The 19871-nt window shown below is 43.0% G+C and overlaps 1 protein-coding gene across 1 annotated transcript in view; it reads right to left on the reverse strand.

Annotated features, from left to right (window-relative positions):
• Nucleotides 1–1455: 1455 nt before the first annotated feature.
• Nucleotides 1456–19871, reverse strand: part of LOC132553018 (GATA zinc finger domain-containing protein 7-like) — a 28737-nt gene continuing 10321 nt past the window's right edge. The window contains exons 2-3 of the mRNA XM_060217221.1: nt 4669–5517; nt 1456–2273 (exon numbers count right to left, since the gene is read on the reverse strand). Coding sequence (XP_060073204.1) covers nt 1456–2273; nt 4669–5517 — 1667 coding nt within the window. The remainder of the gene's footprint in view (nt 2274–4668; nt 5518–19871) is intronic.

Raw genomic sequence — 19871 nt, forward strand, 5'->3', positions numbered from 1 at the left:
CACAGACATATAACGGACATGTAACTGACAACACAGACCTATAATAGATATTTAACTGACAACACGGACGTATAACGGATATGTAACTGACAACACAGACCTATAACGAATATGTAAGTGACAACACAGACGTATTGCGGATATGTAACTGACAACACAGACGTATAACGGATATTTAACTGACAACACAGACGTATAACAGATATGTAACTGACAACACAGACGTATAACGGATATGTAACTGACAACACAGACGTATAACGGATATGTAACTGACAACACAGACGTATTGCGGATATGTAACTGACAACACAGTCCTATAACAGATATGTAACTGACAACACAGACGTATAACGGATATTTAACTAACAACACAGACGTATTTCGGATATGTAACTGACAACACAGACATATAACGGACATGTAACTGACAACACAGACCTATAATAGATATTTAACTGACAACACGGACGTATAACGGATATGTAACTGACAACACAGACCTATAACGAATATGTAAGTGACAACACAGACGTATTGCGGATATGTAACTGACAACACAGACGTATAACGGATATGTAACTGACAACACAGACCTATAACAGATATTTAACTGACAACACAGACGTATTTCGGATATGTAAATGACAATACAGACGTATAACAGACATGTAACTGACAACACAGACATATAACGGACATGTAACTGACAACACAGACGTATAACGGATATGTAAATGACAACACGGACGTATAACGGATATGTAACTGACAACACAGACCTATAACGAATATGTAAGTGACAACACAGACGTATTGCGGATATGTAACTGACAACACAGACGTATAACGGATATGTAACGGACAACACAGACGTATTACGGATATGTTTATAACAGACTTATGTCCCCCGTGTAGTTCCTGGAACTTTTCTTCCTGGTCAGTATATGTAACTACAAACAGTGGGGAAAATATTAATGGGAATTTTAATACAAATACCACACACAACGTTTGCTACATGTACCCGAGACTAATTTCTCTAGTCACGGCTAAATCTGGTCCTGTCAGATCGATAAAACCATATTTAATTTGGGAAAAACAAGCCCTAATCCAGCTTAATGCATTCTAGCATCACTACAAAGTACCACGAAAACAGCAGATCTTGCTTTAGAAATCTGACTATACATAAAACAAAACGCGAACTAGATTAATATTAATTCAATGAAGTGAAGAAAAATACCATTTTTGAATGGTAAAGAATTGAGAATGTCTGCTGAAGCGATAAGTCAGATGGGAGTCGGATTTACGATCCATCCATAATCTGCACATGCGCCATATGTGAGATGACATTAATAATAGGGACAAAGGTCGCTTAGTACATCGTCAATGAAGATGGATTGGTGTACTGTAGGATCAGTAGACAACAAAAGAATTATCGATAATAAGAAAACGTTTCTACTCGCTTGCTTGTGTTGATCTTGGCCTTTTCTGTTGTTGCACGTTGCGTTTTCTGCTGTTGCACGTTGCGTTTTCTGCTGTTGCACGTTGCGTTTTCTGTTGTTGGCGCTGACGTTTTCTGTTGTTGACTGACTTTTTCTGCTGTTGCACATTGCATTTTCTGTTGGCGCTGATGTTTTCTGTTGTTGGCGCTGACGTTTTCTGTTGTTGACTGACTTTTTCTGCTGTCGCACATTGCATTTTCTGTGGTTGCAGGTGACGTTTTCTGTTGTTGACGCTGACTTTTTCTGCTGTTGCACGTTGCGTTTTCTGTTGTTGACTGACATTTATTTTGCTGTTGCACTTGGTATTTTCTGTTGTTGACGCTGACGTTTGCTGCTGTTGAGGCTGAAGTTTGCTGGTGTTGAAGCTGACGTTTGCTGGTGTTGAAGCTGACGTTTGCTGCTGTTGAAGCTGACATTTGCTGTTCTTGAGGCTGACGTTTGCTGCTGTTGAGGCTGACGTTTGCTGCTGTTGAGGCTGACGTTTGTTGCTGTTGAGACTGACGTTTGCTGCTGTTGAGGCTGACATTTGCTGCCTTTGAGGCTGATGTTTGCTGCCTTTGAGGTTGATGTTTGCTGCCTTTGAGGCTGATGTTTGCTGCTGTTGAGGCTGACGTTTGATGCTGTTGAGACTAACGTTTCCTGCTGTTGAAGCTGACGTTTGATGCTGTTGAGGCTGACATTTGCTGCCTTTGAGGCTGACGTTTGCTGGTGTTAACGTTGACGTTTGATGCTGTTGAGGCTGACGTTTTCTATTGTTAGCCTTGACGTTTGCTGCCGTTTAGGCTGATGCTTTGCTACTGATGACATTGAAGTTTACTGTGGTTAACTCTAGCTTTCATTGCTGTGCAAGGACGAAAAACGTAAGCCTGAAAAGCTTCCTGTTGTCGATGACAGATACTTTTTTTGTCAAAGTTATGACATTTAGTGGGTAATTATTGACATTTCCTACAGTAGCTCCTACCGTTGTTAAAATGCATGTCCCGAACTCAATGTACAGTTCCTCAACGGCGAATACTGTTGATGGCAATTATACTGTATGATCCCGTACGCTGAGTTAGGCAAGTCAGCATCTGTCCTTATAAAACAACGTTAAACAGCCGACCCGCACCACGTCCATCATTCATGGTCGTTTAAGAAGGAAAAGGAGCTATCAAATTTATTATGGGAGCATTAGTTCTACATCAGCACCGCGGTAGTACTAGCGTTATCATGTCAAAGTGAGGGCTCCCTATGGAATTCCGAGCTCAGAGCACTGGTTGTGACGAAGTGGCCAAGTATGGCGATGTTCTATAGCAGGATCAATTGTCACTATCGTCCTAGCGAGACTTCCCGCTTCAGATCACACTGTTTCATTGAAACCGTTACGTTTTTGTATTTAAATACATGCACAGTACTTAAAAACGAGGTAATTATTACCGGCAAATTTTAATCATCATTTTCAATTACATGATATTCTACTGGAAAAGCACGATATTCTACCGGAGATACCAAATATCCTACAGGAGATACATGATATTCTACCGGAGATACACGATATTCTACCGGAGATACACGATATTCTACCGGAGATACACGATATTCTACCGGAGATACACGATATTCTACCGGAGATACACGATATTTTACCGGAGATACATGATATTTTACCGGAGATACATGATATTTTACCGGAGATACATAATATTTTACCAGAGATACAAGATATTCTACCGGAGATACACGATATTTTACCGGAGATACACGATATTTTACCGGAGATACATGATATTCTATTGGGGATTAGGTGTGAATAGATGATGATGAGGCAAAACACTAATAATAATAAACAGCTCTGTTGCTGATCAGTGTATGATGTGATAATGAGGATGAAAGGTTGATGATGAAGTGGTGATGATGACATGATGATTACGATGCTGAATATGTATTACTGCTGATGATGATATGATAGTGATGATGATGATGATGATGATGATGATGATGATGATGATGATGATGATGATGATGATGATATTTGACAGCAGTCATTGAGTTTGTATTATTATTGGGGCTTGTGAATACCGGAGATACACGATATTTTACCGGATATACAGGGTGTGTATGTGTATGTGAATCTAGTATATATCGTGTGTTGCATTCCAAGATATTCTACCGGAGATACACGATATTTTACCGGATATACAAGATATTCTACCGGAGATACAAGATATTCTACCGGAGATACATGATATTTTACCGGATATACAAGATATTCTACCGGAGATACCGGAGATACACGATATTTTACCGGATATACAAGATATTCTACCGGAGATACCGGAGATACACGATATTTTACCGGAGATACATGATATTTTACCGGAGATACATGATATTTTACCAGAGATACAAGATATTCTACCGGAGAAACATGATATTTTACCGGAGATACATGATATTTTACCGGAGATACACGATATTTTACCGGATATACAAGATATTCTACCGGAGATACCGGAGATACATGATATTTTACCAGAGATACAAGATATTCTACCGGAGATACATGATATTTTACCGGAGATACATGATATTTTACCGGAGATACACGATATTTTACCGGATATACAAGATTTTCTACCGGAGATACCGGAGATACAAGATATTTTACCGGAGATACATGATATTTTACCGGAGATACACGATATTTTACCGGAGCTACATGATATTTTACCAGAGATACAAGATATTCTACCGGATATACATGATATTCTACCGGAGATACAAGATATTTTACCGGAGATACAAGAAATTCTACCGGAGATACACGATATTCTACCGGAGATACACGATATTCTACCGGAGATACAAGATATTATACCCTAGATACATGATATTCTACCGGAGATACAAGATATTCTACCGGAGATACACGATATTCTACCGGAGATACAAGATATTCTACCGGAGAAACATGATATTCTACCGGAGATACACGATATTCTACCGGCCTGTTAATGACGACATAGTTACCACAACTAGAGAAGGGCCTGTTAATCCTGACATAGTTACCAGAACATAAAAAAGGGCCTCTAAATCCTGACATAGTTATCAGAACTAGAGAAGAGCCTGTAAATCCTGACAAAGTTATCAGAACTAGAGAAGGGCTTGTTAATCCTGACATAGTTACCAGAACTAGCGCAGGGCTTGTTAATCATGACATAGTTACCAGAACTAGAGAAGGGACTGTTATTCCCGACATAGTTACCAGAACTAGAGCAGGGCCTGTTAATCCTGACATAGTTACCAGAACTAGAGCAGGGCTTGTTAATCCTGACATAGTTACCAGAACTAGAGAAGGACTTGTTAATCCTGACATAGTTACCACAACTAGAGAAGGGACTGTTAATCCTGACATAGTTATCAGAACTAGAGCAGGGCCTGTTAATCCTGACATAGTTACCAGAACTAGAGAAGGGACTGTTAATCCTGACATAGTTATCAGAACTAGAACAGGGCCTGTAAATCCTGACAAAGTTATCAGAACTAGAGAAGGACTTGTTAATCCTGACATAGTTACCAGAACTAGCGCAGGGCTTGTTAATCATGACATAGTTACCAGAACTAGAGAAGGGACTGTTATTCCCGACATAGTTACCAGAACTAGAGCAGGGCCTGTTAATCCTGACATAGTTGCCAGAACTAGAGAAGGGACTGTTAATCCTGACATAGTTATCAGAACTAGAGCAGGGCCTGTAAATCCTGACAAAGTTATCAGAACTAGAGAAGGACTTGTTAATCCTGACATAGTTACCAGAACTAGAGAAGGGACTGTTAATCCTGACAAAGTTATCAGAACTAGAGAAGGGACTGTTAATCCTGACATAGTTACCAGAACTAGAGAAGGGCTTGTTAATCCTGACATAGTTACCAGAACTAGAGAAGGGCTTGTTAATCCTGACATAGTTATCAGAACTAGAGAAGGGCTTGTTAATCCTGACATAGTTATCAGAACTATGTTTATCTTTAACATAGTTTGCTTTAATAGCATATTCCTGATACTTATTACTAAGAAAGTTAGAGAAGTATATTGTTTTGTACGTACAATTCCGTGCTGTTGAGGTTTATGCTTTACTTTCCTGTATCTTACATCATTTTTCCCTTTCCATACATATTACAACTCAGCAGCGAAAATTGTCCATACCATACAGTGTTCCAAGTACTTGCTGTAGCCTGGATTCTAGGTAATAACTCGGCCGGTTATAGACCTGAAAGTAATGTGGCCGACATGAATATTTTATCATTTCGAACGTATTGGGGTCTACAAGTTGCCTTGGACATTAGATCAAAGGTAGCTAGAGTGAGGGTCAAGGTCAGGAACTGTGGCATGACCTGTTTATAACAACCTATACATTTATCTAGTGCCAAGAATCCTGTCAAAGATTTCAGGGCAGATGTTTGTCTAACACCTTAACATCTTCCAACGTAGATTTAATTACATTGTTACATATCATCTGTTAAAGTAAACATTGTATTCGCTCGAGAACCGATATATCTGTGAGTGATCATGACATTTTATGTTACTCGTTAAAGTAAACATTGTATTCGCTCGAGAACCGATATATCTGTGAGTGATCATGACATTTTATGTTACTCGTTAAAGTAAACATTGTATTCGCTCGAGAACCGATATATCTGTGAGTGATCATGACATTTCATGTTACTCGTTAAAGTAAACATTGTATTCGCTCGAGAACCGATATATCTGTGAGTGATCATGATATTTCATGTTACTCGTTAAAGTAAACATTGTATTCGCTCGAGAACCGATATATCTGTAAGTGATCATGACATTTTTGTTACTCGTAAATTTTCGGAGACGACACAGTTTTTTGCTTTGTCCGCATGTCGTCCATTATTTGCGTGTCTGGAGCATAACTTTGGCTATGGTTAAGCAAATGTTATGAAACTCGCTGTGTACTTCAGTTACACGAAGATGCTATATAGTGAACTTGATTCAGGGTCAGTAGGCCGTTATTAACAAACCTATAGCCCCTTGGTAAAATCTCGTGTTCGGATTCTAACTAATATGATTTCATTGATGCCGATGAAACGTACAGTTTATGATAGAGAGAACATATTATAAAAACCTTTGATTCCCCGAACGGACATGAAAAGGTAAGGGATCACCCGCAATTTAATTACTGCTCAATATCAACCAAAAGATGTTAACATATGTGATATTCTACGTTTGCAAACAACAATGCGAGAGGTTACTGTAACTAACGAGAGAAATATGACACAAGGAGAGTGATATCCGGAAACATTTCCACATACAACTGACGTATACATCAATTTACTAGAGGCTGTCATTAGTACTAAAACGGTTATCAGAATTAAAAAAATCGACATCGCAACCACTTCAAGAAATTGCTCTCCGGTGTTGACATTGACTAGTAGACTTAAGCAGAATTAAGGCTAGACCGACCCAACAAAGACATTGACAACAACAGTTCTGGGTGTAGCATGGCTTTGTTTAAAGCCACGGGAACCTACGATCAGCATAGTTACGTGAAAGGAAAAACAAGAAAATACCATTATGTCAACATAATCATAATCCAAAGTCAAATTCAATAATACTAGGGCAAAATATGAACACAAGAAAGATTTACATGGAGACGCCTGAAATACGCAAGAAGTAAAATCCAGATGTTCCGGAAGTGTCTTTTGCTTCATCGACGACACCCACCATATAGATATTGGTCAGCGTTCTTAATGAGAACAATGTATATAACAAAGGAACCAACAGGCATACCAATGAGCATCAAACACGTCTTGTTCATATCGCAGAAAGAAATGGAATGTTTTGCAACGAGATTACAATGGCGACCGTAAAACTTCGTCTTAATTTTTGATCAATTTGCATCTTATGAATCCCTGTTTAACAAGTTGACGACTTCTTGCGCACGAAAAATCGTGATAATGGGAACAGACCCTTGAATATCGATTCAACTGCGACATGTAAACACCATTGTTTGGGGATGCAAATGACGTTCAAATGGAATATTAACAATAAGGAAATTGAAATCCTAATGTTTATCGAACAGCGAAGTGAAAAGCTGTTCAGGTTGGTTTCGTTATAGGAAAAAATCGAGTTAAGGGGCTGATGTAGGAGAGTCTGTCGTGTATTTCCATTTCTGGTGGGTATATACGATCGACATATTTCTTGTCATAGACGTCATCAATATATCTGAAAGGGTAATTAAACGACTTTGCAAGGTTTTTGTGATCTGTTTTGGTAAGCTCTTCGATAAGTTCAGCCTCGTATGCAAAAAAAAAAAACAAGCCAGCCAACAGAGGGGAACAGTTAGTTAGGTATGCTAACAGTCTGTTGGAAGATCTTATGCCATCAAAATCGACGAGGAAAACCAGAAACTCCTCCGTATATTTCAATGATTTGGACCTTTTTATTACGAGGTACCCTTCAGTATAGCTCACAAATATATATTTATACCGCCGTTCACCGTTCTTGGAAGAGAAAGCTCTCATAACAAGAGAACAAACGTGTTCCTTCAGTTTAGAATGTGGTACAGTGGGGTACTACGGAAGCGAAAAATCGATATAAAATAAAAGACAACGTGGCCGGAATTCCAATAGGGTACAGAGTGGAGAAATCAAATGGTTTTTTGAGTAAACAGTATCACAATGAGACTGAAACCCAGCTTGGATAGTGCTAAGATCGACAATGAGAAATTTGGACTATGGTCGGTTAAAAGACTTGTTGAGTCAGCGATAGAACGTTCTTTATGTTTAAGAATCTAGTATAAAAGGGGGAGGTCCGTATCCTTATCATTGTTAAATGATTGTAATACTTAAGCATAATTAGCAAACATTTCTTTTTTTGAAAGATTGCATACTGTATAGGTTGGGTTTCCCTCATTGTCAAAAAAGCATAATTTTTTTATACATGGAATGTAATAATGTTTGCAGACAATGATAAAATAATTGGACACCTTATCTGCATACACAATAGCATACCCGTCATGTAAATTATAAAAAACCAGGTTTGTTAATACAGGTCTGATACAAGATGAACAAGAAAGTTTGCCGTAAATTTCTTCCATTTGATATGAAATAGGAGTCTAAGAAAATATAAGAGTTTTAGATTGTAGGAGTAAAAATAAAATAAACCAATGCCCACCCCCTCCCCACCCCATCCCCAGTCAAAGGCCGGACTCCTAACATTGACTACTTTTCAGCTGGACGAGGTGTTAATTAGTGCAAGGAACGATAACTCGGGCTTGATTTTGATCTGTATCTTCTACAACGAATTATAATATATGATTGCATGTTTAATACCTGTCACAAGTAATGTAAAAGTCAAGATTGAATACAGTACAAAGGACTTATGACCTGTTTTCCTCCTTCCTTGCACAAAGTACTTATGACCTGTTTTCCTCTCTCCTTCTACAAAGGACTCATGACCTGTTTTCCTCCCTCCTTGTACAAAGGACTCATGACCTGTTTTCCTCTCTCATTGTATAAAGGACTTATGACCTGTTTTCCTCCCTCCTTGTACAAAGGACTCATGACCTGTTTTCCTCCTTCCTTGTACAAAGGACTTATGACCTGTTTTCCTCTCTCCTTGTATAAAGGACTCGTGACCTGTTTTCCTCCCTCCTTGTACAAAGGACTTATGACCTGTTTTCCTCCCTCCTTGTATAAAGGACTTGTGACCTGTTTTCTTCCTTCCTTGTACAAAGGACTTATGACTTCTTTTCCTCCCTCCTTGTACAAAGGACTTATGACCTGTTTTCCTCCCTCCTTGTATAAAGGACTTGTGACCTGTTTTCTTCCTTCCTTGTACAAAGGACTTATGACCTGTTCCCCCCCTCCTTGTACAAAGGACTTATAATCTTTTTTCCTCTCTCCTTGTACAAAGGACTTATGACCTGTTCCCCCCCTCCTTGTACAAAGGACTTCTAATCTTTTTTCCTCCCTCCTTGTATAAAGGACTTGTGACCTGTTTTCTTCCTTCCTTGTACAAAGGACTTATGACCTCTTTTCCTCCCTCCTTGTACAAAGGACTTATGACCTGTTCCCCCCCTCCTTGTACAAAGGACTTATAATCTTTTTTCCTCTCTCCTTGTACAAAGGACTTATGACCCGTTTGCCCCTCCCCTCCTTGTACAAAGGACTTATGACCTGTCTCCTCCCTCCTTGTACAAAGGACCGTTCACTTGTTTTCCTCCGTCCTTGCCAGAAGGAATTTGTCTACGATTTTTTGTGTCTCCTCCGTATCAAAATATAATTGTCTTCAATCACATCGATAACATGATCATTCTGTAGGGAACTATATAACCTCTAAGTATGATATTATTTCTAGTGTTGTGCTCTTGCTTATTTGGTTGTAGACAATATGTGTCTATATATATATATATAGTTATGGGCCACGGTCGACATTGATAAGAATGATTATATATCTATCGATTTTCCCCATTGTTGAGATGCCGGTGACGACTCCATGAAAAAACACATACTTTAAGTGTGAATCATAGTCTGACGACCTGGCTGATCTTTTTTTGAACAGTGAAATATAATGAGTTGTTTTGTGCTGAGATATTTAGAACAAATTAACATCACAAATTATCGAGCCTATAAGTCTCTAATTCCCTTGTCGTGGAGAGTTAGTGAGGCCATGAACCTCATTATAAAATCCCTTGTCTATGGTGTATGAACACCCCTGTGTAAAATTCAACTTTAATCTGACAAAGAAGTACAATCAGTACACGAGATTTTTTATACCCTCACTTCTACAAACGATCCTTAATATTCTTATACAAGTCAAAATGTTTCCGTAGCATGATGGCTCCGTCCCGTACTGATTTCTTTGTAAAACCATCAACAAAATATTACATAACGATTATAGTATAATCTAACTAGTTTGTGGATTGCTTTGAGTGGTCAAAATGATAGTGTTGTTACAATGATAAGGAAAGTTTCACTCAAGTTACAAAAACTTTCTTCTAATGTAGAAAATAAAATGGGTGTTAGGCATTTGTTTCACCAATTATAGAGAATAATTTTCAGTAAGTCTGTCTCTCTAACTACAGTTAAAAAAGTAGACTCCGTCCTGACTGGATAATCTAGTGTATCAGTTATAACAACAAAAGGACTGTAAATTAGGTAGACGAGTCTGTATCAGTAGGAAATCATCTCGCATCGATTCAACATTGACGTAATTGCCTGCCTGGTCTGGAAAATACGGTCCGTACAATATCAGTTAACATTGTCTGTTTTTCATTAAGTCAAACACTATATAAAATTGCATGTCCGGTGTCCATCAAACATAGCAATGCAGTCCTTTTCACGACGTACATCGTGACTTTACTGATCTGCGCCAGTGATTTGATGTGCCGTCGTTAGGATATTGTCGTGGCCAGGATGGGGTGGTGTTTTGTCAGGTTCAGGCAGATAACGGTGTTATTTACCATATTAAGCGGAATGGCCCACCATTAATAGTGCATGAAATCTCAACACATCTTGTACTGTGTCCTTAATCTCGCTTTCTCTCGTACATTAATCATCGTACAATTCATCAGAATGTTTCCTGCTTCAGAACATTGTTTATTGTCGTAAACTCCTGATTATTGTCAGAACCTCCCTCTGTTTTTTTGTCAAAAACACCTGTCTATTGTCAGGAACACCTTCTGTTCATTGTCTGGAACATCTTCTGTTTATTGTCAGGAACACCTTTTGTTTATTGTCAGGAACAACCTCTGTCTATTGTCAGGAACAACTTCTGTTTATTGTCAGGAACACCTTCTGGTTATTGTCTGGAACAACCTCTGTTTATTGTCAGGAACACCTTCTGTTTATTGTCAGGAACAACCTCTGTCTATTGTCAGGATCACCTTCTGGTTATTATCAGAAATCCGGAACACCCTCTGGTTATTGTCAGGAACACCTTCTGTTTTTTTGTCAGGATCATCTTTCGTCTATAATCTGGAACACCGTCTGTTCATTATCATCAATACCTTCTGTTTATTGTCAGGATCACCTTTTGTCTATTATCAGAAACACTTTCTGTTATTGTCAGGAACACCCTCTGTTTATTGTCATGAACACGTTCTGTTTATTGTCAAGAACAACCTCTGGTTATTGTCAAGAACACCTTCGGTTTATTGTCAGGAACACCTTCTGGGTATTGTCAGGAACACCTTGTGGTTATTGTCAGGAACACCTTCTGGTTATTGTCAGGAACAACCTCTGTTTATTGTCAAGAACACCTTCTGGTTATTGTCAAGAACAACCTCTGTCTATTGTCAAGAACACCTTCTGGTTATTGTCAAGAACAACCTCTGTCTACTGTCAAGAACACCTTCTGTTTATTATCAGAAACACCTTCGGTTTATTGTCAGGAACACCTTCTGGGTATTGTCAGGAACACCTTCGGTTTATTATCAGAAATCCGGAACACCTTCTGGTTATTGTCAAGAACACCCTCTGGTTATGGTCTGGATCACCTTCTATTTTTTGTCATGAGCACCTTCTGTTTATTGTCAGGAACACCTTCTGTTTATTATCAGGAACACCTTCTGTTTATTGTTAGGAACACTTTTGTCTATTATCAGAAACACTTTCTGGTATTGTCAAAAACACCCTGTGTTTATTGTCATGAACACGTTCTGTTTATTATAAGGAACACCATCTGTTTATTATCAGAAACACCTTCTGTTTATTGTCAGGAACACCTTCTGTTTATTATCCGAAAAAACATTCTGTTTATTGTCAGGAATACATTCTGTTTATTATTAGGATCGCCTTTTGTTTATTGTCACGAACACTCTCTGCTCATTGTTAGAAACATGTGTCAACAAATGACATTCCTCTCCACTATTGCTATATATATATATACTAAACAAAAAAAGAAAGGTAACACTACTTTATTCTGTGATTAATTAATTAACCCCTTCATAAATCCTTACCAATCATGTACGAATAAAGTAATTGATCAATTCTGATAAAACTGCAGTCATGGTTCATTATAAAACTTTGCGTTCAGTTGATTTTATTCGACTGTAAAGGACGTTGGGGTCAATTTCAAAGGTAACACCATTAGTAACGGGTATGGCCATCGCATTACAGCGTCGCAGCGTCGTCGCATGGAACTCGTAAACCGGCGGATAATTCGAGGAGAGGTTTGTTCCATTCAGCGATCAAGGCTTGGGCCAGCTCCTGCAAGTTTGACGGCTGATTTTGACGTTCTCTCACGCGTCGCCCAAAAACGTCCCAGACATGCTCAATCGGTGACAAATCAGGTGATTTAGATGGCCAATCTAACACCTGTGCGTTATTCTGCTGCAAGAAAGCTCTGCTGACACGACCGGTGTGCGCTGGTGCGTTATCCTGTTGAAAAATGGCGCCAACGCCATGGCGTCTTAAGAATGGCAGAACCACTGGTCTTAAAATTTCGACCCGATATCGAATGCCGGTTAAATTGCCATTTATACAACAAGCCTGGTACGAGTCCCCCCACAAATACCACCCCAAACCATTACACTTCCGCCGCCAAAGCGGTCCCGTTCTGCGACGCAGCAGTTTGCAAAACGCTCCCCTCCAACTGGCAAATTGTCCTAACACTGCAACCAAAATGCCGTGCAACTCGACGGCGAGACTCCCCAGTCTTGATCATACCTACAGCCCTTTCTCTCTGTACTTGTGACAGCCGGGGCATAATGATCAAGTTGATAGACAGCAAGATTCGGTGATTTCTAAGTCCTAAGGATCTAAGGAACAGTTGTCAGTTTGAATGTTTATGAAATTCAAGCGAAGATACAATTTCATTTCAGTAATAATTACCATAACTTTAGTATGCAAATACAGTACCTACACCCATCTTTGTATCCCAACAACAAAAGATTCAAAAGAAAAACAATCCCGCCCTCCCTACGATCCATGAGCCATCACGGCAGGAACGCAGAGTGATCTCCCTTCCTCTTACCTTTATGGCTGCCGACGAGTGCGGAGGTGTCTGAGCTAAGTGCTTTTCTTACTCCTTCTCTTCGTACTGCCATTGTCGTTTGAGTATATTGTTACTCTATTAGTAGTCTATAAACCCATCTCCCAACTTATATTGTGAAATTAAGTATTGTCATTTGTTTATTTTGACCGTATTTCCGGCCGTTTTTTCCTCCACGCATTCGAGTGCGTGACTACTTGTCGCGTTGCTCGGATTTGCGTGAAGTTGGAATTTGTTTTCTTGCTGCTTTGTCGGCCGTGTTGTACGGCCGTTTTATTTATGCAGTGCAATCTTGCTGCGTACGGTAGGCTTTGTGCTCTCGTTCGTAGTTTTTTGATTGTTCGAGAACTTCGTTTCCGGCCGTGTTTTTCCTCCGCGTGTTCGAGTGAGTGACTACTTGTCTCGTCACTCGGATTTTCGTGAAGTTGAAATTGTTTTCTTGCTGCTTTGTCGGCCGTTTTGTACTACCGTTTTCTTTTTTTTGCAGTACAATCTTGCTGCGTACGGTAGGTTTTATGATCTCGTTCGTAGTTTTTTGATTGTTAGAAAACTTTTTATCCTTGTTTTCATTGTTACAATTTTTTATTGTTTCGATGCTGGATAAAGGTGCCGGGTTTACGTCGGGGGTCAGCGCATGGATGTTCCTATTTCTATAGATAATGGGAACCCCATGATACCTGTCCCATTTGCCGACATTACAGCCAGACCTCACTATGTGAACTTTGTTTGCACATGGAGTCTGCTGCTTAGGCTCCCATGCCTTTCCAGCTAACTTTCCGCCGGAAGAGGGATTCGTCCTCTTCTTCCGGTAAGGGAAGTAAGCTTTTTAAGACCTCCCTCCTGAAGTTCTGAACCAGAGCGTTCCTGCTGGGGGTGCTCTCGTTCCACCGAGCTCCGCCCTTCAGCAGGGGGTGGCTCCCCCTGTCCAGGTGCGTCCTGGAGTAGGGGGGGGGGCAGCCCGACCCTGACTCGGCGCAGTCAAGGGTCGAATTGGCCGGTAGCTCTCGATAGGCGGCGGTGTTACCGTCGGAAAGGGACTTCCGGTCGAGGTCTCTGATTCCTTCAGGGACCTCGGCACGCCAGGTGGCGTCGTTTTTGGGGGCCGCTTTGACTCCGGAACTGTGCCTTCGGGTATAGGTTCAGGGGCCACAGACTTTTTGTCAGGATTGTCTGTGGCTACACTTGAGTTCACTAATCCTGGTGTCAGCCCTTCCGTCCCAATCCAGATTTCGCAGTGCAGGGTTTCCCAGGGGGTTTTCCTCCAAGGGTTTGGGGCTTCAGGCCAGGAGTCCGGTTTCCGGTCTCCCTTTCCCCCGGGCTCAGGGAGTAGGGGTGCCTGCGGGCACTTATTCCTGGGTCGCCCAGGCCAACCTGCGGATGGTTTTGGGTACCAACAGTTACTCAGCAGTTACGGGCTTAGCCCGTACATGTCTGGGTTTCCACCTGGTGGGAGTGGCGGTTCATCCTGGTCCTTTGGACAGGATGTCCAGCCCCAGACTCAGGCAGGCCATCTTGGCCAGTTCTGGGGTCACTCCCGGCCCGCTGGACCGTTCCCATTCCCTCAGGGGTTTGGGTTTTTACCCCATGGGTCTTCACTCGTGGAACCCATAGGGGTTGGTCTCTCCTCTAGGAGATGTTATAGCAGTGCGGAATCCCCCCAATGTTCTGCTACTTAGGGGGCCTTGTTGGCCGGTCCTATAAAGGTTTGCCAGACCTTAAGGACTTCCGCCTCCAGCGCGGACCCGTCGGTCTCCTGTTCCCAGGGGTCGGCTTCGGGTCTCCGACCCAAGCCTACAGCTACAGCTGTTGGTCGCGCTGCGTCCAAATGCCATAAAGAGGAGTTCCCCTCTGCGGAGATGGCTCCTCTGGCGGCCCCTGTTCCTCCCAAGGGGACTTCGGTCTCTATCGAGGAGGAGATGGACATCGAGGGTGCGGGCTCGGCAGAGGAAGACGATGTCATTCATCTTTCTCCTGGGCCAAGAGGGTTCACAAGGGGAAGATGGCCCTGAGACTGCTGAAGCTGAGGCTCAGCATGTGCTTTCTGGGATGCGGGTCCTCCGGGCCAACATCTCCCGGATTCTCAGGGCGGAGGTTTGCCCACCGCCTCAGCATCGTCGGCGCCTGAATCCACCATCCTTCTGGGTTCCCTGGTGGCTCCTCGGGCTTCCGTTCGCTCAGATCGGTCTCTGCCAGAAGGCAATATCATGTCTTCGGTTCTGGCCACGGCCCGGGCTCCGGTTTTAGAGAAGGACTCCTTCTCTACCCGTGCTCCCGCGTTTGTCGGTCTGCAGCTCAGTGTTGGTGAATTGTCGGAGGCTTCAGCTTCCGACTATGCCACACATGATGGGCAGCTGGCCTCTCAACCAGCACAGCTGGAGTTGAGACAGCTGGCTGCCTGGCCCGGCAAATCAGTGGACCAGGTGGTGCTCGATCCCAAAGAGCACCACAGGATGGAGAGAATGTTGCACCTCTCCATCCAAGTTCTGTCATACATAGACTTCCTGACAGTTTGTCTATACAGGGTATCCGATTTGCCTGAGTGTCGGTTATCCGAGACAGAACAGCCGACATACAGGACACGGCAGCCTTCCAGGTTCTCTGCTCGTCAATGCCGTGTTGGCTAGGCAGTTTTCAGTTCTGAAATCCCGCCCAGTCCAGTAACCCTACCGTTTCCGCTTGTTGAATGCCCCCTTCTAGGGCTCTACCCTGTTCAGGGGAGCTCTTCCTTGGGTTCAGAAGGATATGAAGGAGGACTCGGTCGCCTCAGCACTTCTGGTGAAGAGGTTTCAGGCTGAGAAGGCCAGTGCCTCGCAGGGGTCAGTGCCTCCTAAGAAGAAGGCGAAGTCTTCGGCTGCTCAGTTTTCTGCACAGCCCAAGTCCCAACCTCACTTCAACGGCAACAAGGGGAAGGGTAGGAAGGGTAAGAAACCTCCTGGGGGCAAGAAGAAGGGTTCCTGACTATTTCTGCTTCTTGGCCGCGAAAGGCGAAGGGTATGGCCGGGTGGACGGTGGTTCTCCTTTCCCGGGCTCATGTCCTTCTCCTGCAGGCTCAGGCTCCGGTTGGGCAGACGATTCTCTGGTCTGGCAGGGGCTCGATCTGCCCCATCCGGAACTCCCTGTGGGCGGACGTCTCTCTGCTTTCCTTTCCTAGTGGCAGGATATTACAGAGGACGCTTGGGCTTTTGTCGGTGGTCAGGGAGGGTCTAGGTATTCCCCTTCTTCAGGATTCGTCCCTCGCCTCCTGGCCGTTTTTGTTTCTTTCCTCCTCCCGGGGATTCAGAAAGGGCACGGGTGCTCCAGGAGGAAGTAGGGACCATGCTGCCAAGGCAGAGATGCCCTTGGGGCTCACGACAGCTCCTTTGGTGTTCACCAAGTTGCTGCTGGTGTTTCCTTCACTCCTGCAGAATAGACGTCCACATCTATTTCTACGACTCCCTCATGCCTCTTTTGGTGTGGGAATCGTTAGTGAAGGACACTCGTCTGGTCCTGAAACTCTTGCTCAGAGTCGGCTTCATTCCTTCCAGAGAGAAGTCAGAGGTTCCTTCATATTAGGACTTCTTCTTCCTGGGGAACCATTTTGACATGGTTCGGGGCTTAGCCCTTCCACCTCTGGAGAAGTTTGAGAAGGTCAGGGCTCTGGCTCTGACTTTCATCACTTGGTCGCTTGTCCAGGTACATTGGTTCCTCAGTTTTCTGGGGTATCTCAAATCCTTGGCATATGTGGTCCCCCTAGGGAGGATTCACATCGGACCTCTCCAGATGTTCCTCCTGTCTGACTGGGTTCCGTCATCCAGGAGGCCTGGATCCCGCTTACCCAGTCGGTCAGGGAGTTCTCTTGCTGGTGGACCATTCAGGAGAACATTTTCCACGGGGTACCTCTGACCAAGCCTATCCCCTCTATGATCCTGTTCATGGACGCGTTCATGACAGGAATGTGAGCTTACCTCGATGGCCAATGCCGCTTGGGGGAGTGGTCTGGCGAACAACTCTCGGAGCACATCAGTGTACTCGAGATGAGACTGTTCATTTGGCTCTGCAGTCCTTTAGGGGTATCCTGCAGTCCAAAGTGTGGCTACCAACAACAGTTGTCGCGTATCTGGAGAGACAGGGGCCACCAGGTCTCATGTCCTGTGTGCCCTCTCCATCCACATCCATCTTCTCTGCCAGGACATGCAGTTGACCATAGCGGTCAAGCATCTTTCTGGCAGGCTGAGTGTGTTGGTGGCCACTCTCCAGGCGCCACCAGCCGGTGTTGACGGAATGGCAGCTGTGTCCCTGGATTTTCAAGGGGAATTGTCAGGCGTGGGACAGACCTATTATAGACCTGTTTGCCTCTTCCCTGAACAACCAGCTGCTAACCTTCGTCTCCCCGGTCCCAGACCGTAAGGCGTGGGCTGTGGACGCCCTTTCTCTGGAATAGGAAGGGACGTATGCATATGCATTCCCTCCCTTCAACCTGGTGGGCAGGGTTCTACAGAAGTTCTGGGAGCATCACTGCTCCTTACTTCTGAGAGCCCCTCTGTGGCCGAGGCAAGCTTGGTTTCAGGAGCTCTTGTCGTTTCTGGTGGAGGAGCCCTTGGCTCTCCCCACCAGACCGAATCTCCTTCGCCAGCCTTGGCCCAGAACGACACACTCTTGACCAGAGATCCTCCACCTTCACGCGCTGAGGCTATCTCTGGAAGCCACGCCAAGGCAGGCTTTTCTCAAGAGGTGTCAGATCTTCTGTGATTGGTGTGTCGGCAAGGAAGCTTATTCATTCGAAGCCTCTGCATTTGATTGCGGAATTCCTAATCTCTCTGTTTAGGTACCGCTATCTGCCACCTGGCACTATTGCTGGCTATCGTACAGCTATTGCCAGAGTTCTTGCTTGTTATGGCAGGAAGGAGATCGGTTAGTCCTCCTCTCTTTCTGCCCTAATCAGAGGCTTTGCTATGAATAGAGTTGTTTTTAGCGAAGAATCAGGTTCCGGGGTTCTCGCACGATCCCATCAGGATCCTGGCTGTGACTAGCTCGGAGGAGCGAGATAGGTTGCTTTGTCCTTGTCGGGCTCTTAGGTTTTATCTTGATAAAACCAGGGGGGGGGGGGGGGGGCGGGGCTCTCGATCCCGTCTGTTTTGCCCATTAAACAGGGGCAACGAGATATCTCCTCCCAGTCGGTTTCCAGGTGGGTTTGCCAGGTGATTTAGTATGCTTACGAGCATTTTGATGATCTGGCTCGGGCGAGAGCGAAAGCGCGGTCTCACGAGGTCAGGGCCCTTGCTTCATCCTGGGCCCTTCTCTCAATGAGTCCTCCTTTCAGGAGGTCATGTCTGCAGTATTCTGGCAGGGCAGGGATACCTTAACAGATTTTTATCTGTGATCCCTAGCTTCCCACTCAGAAGGCCTGTATTAAACACACTGTACCTGGGTCCTATTGTTATAACAGTGGCTGGGCCTCCTATTGTTTAGCTATTAAACACCCGGGCCATGTCGCTATTAAACACACTGTACCTTGGAGTCCTATTGTTATAACGTCGCTATTAACACAGACTGTACCTTAAACACCTTCACTATTGTTATAACGTCACTATTAAACACATTGTACATGACGTCCTAATGTTATAACGTCACTATTAAACACACTGTACCTGGAATCCTATTGTTATAAAGTCGCTATTAAACACTCTACCTGGAGTCCTATTGTTATAACGTCGCTATTAAACACACTGTACCTGCAGTCCTATTGTTATAACGTTAATATTAAAAACACTTTACCTGGAGTCCTATTGTTATAACGTCGCTATTAAATACACAGTACCTTGTATCCTATTGTTATAACGTCGCTATTAAACACACTGTACCTGGAGTCGTATTGTTATAACATCGCTATTGAACACACTCTACCTGTAGTCCTATTGTTGTAACGTCACTATTAAACATACTGTACCTGGAGTCCTATTGTTATAACGTCACTATTAAACACACTTTACCTGGAGTCCTATTGTTATAACGTCACTATTAAACACACTGTACCTGGAGTCCTATTGTTATAACGTCACTATTAAACACACTCTACCTGGAGTCCTATTGTTATAACGTCGCTATTAAACACACAGTACCTAGAGTCCTATTGTTATAACGTCGATATTAAACACACTGTACTTGGAGTCCAATATTATAACGTCGCTATTAAACACACTGTACATGGAGTCCTAATGTTATAACGTCACTATTAAACACATTGTACATGACGTCCAAATGTTATAACGTCACTATTAAACACACTGTACCTGGAATCCTATTGTTATAAAGTCGTAGTCCTATTGTTATAGGACTATTAAACACACTGTAAGTCCTATTGTTATAACAGTGGCTTTACATTAAACACACTG

The sequence above is a fragment of the Ylistrum balloti genome, unplaced genomic scaffold (genome assembly GCF_031769215.1).
Source record: "Ylistrum balloti isolate Yb309-2 unplaced genomic scaffold, AGI_CSIRO_Ybal_v1 Utg370292, whole genome shotgun sequence".
Taxonomy (NCBI): Eukaryota; Metazoa; Mollusca; class Bivalvia; order Pectinida; family Pectinidae; genus Ylistrum; species Ylistrum balloti.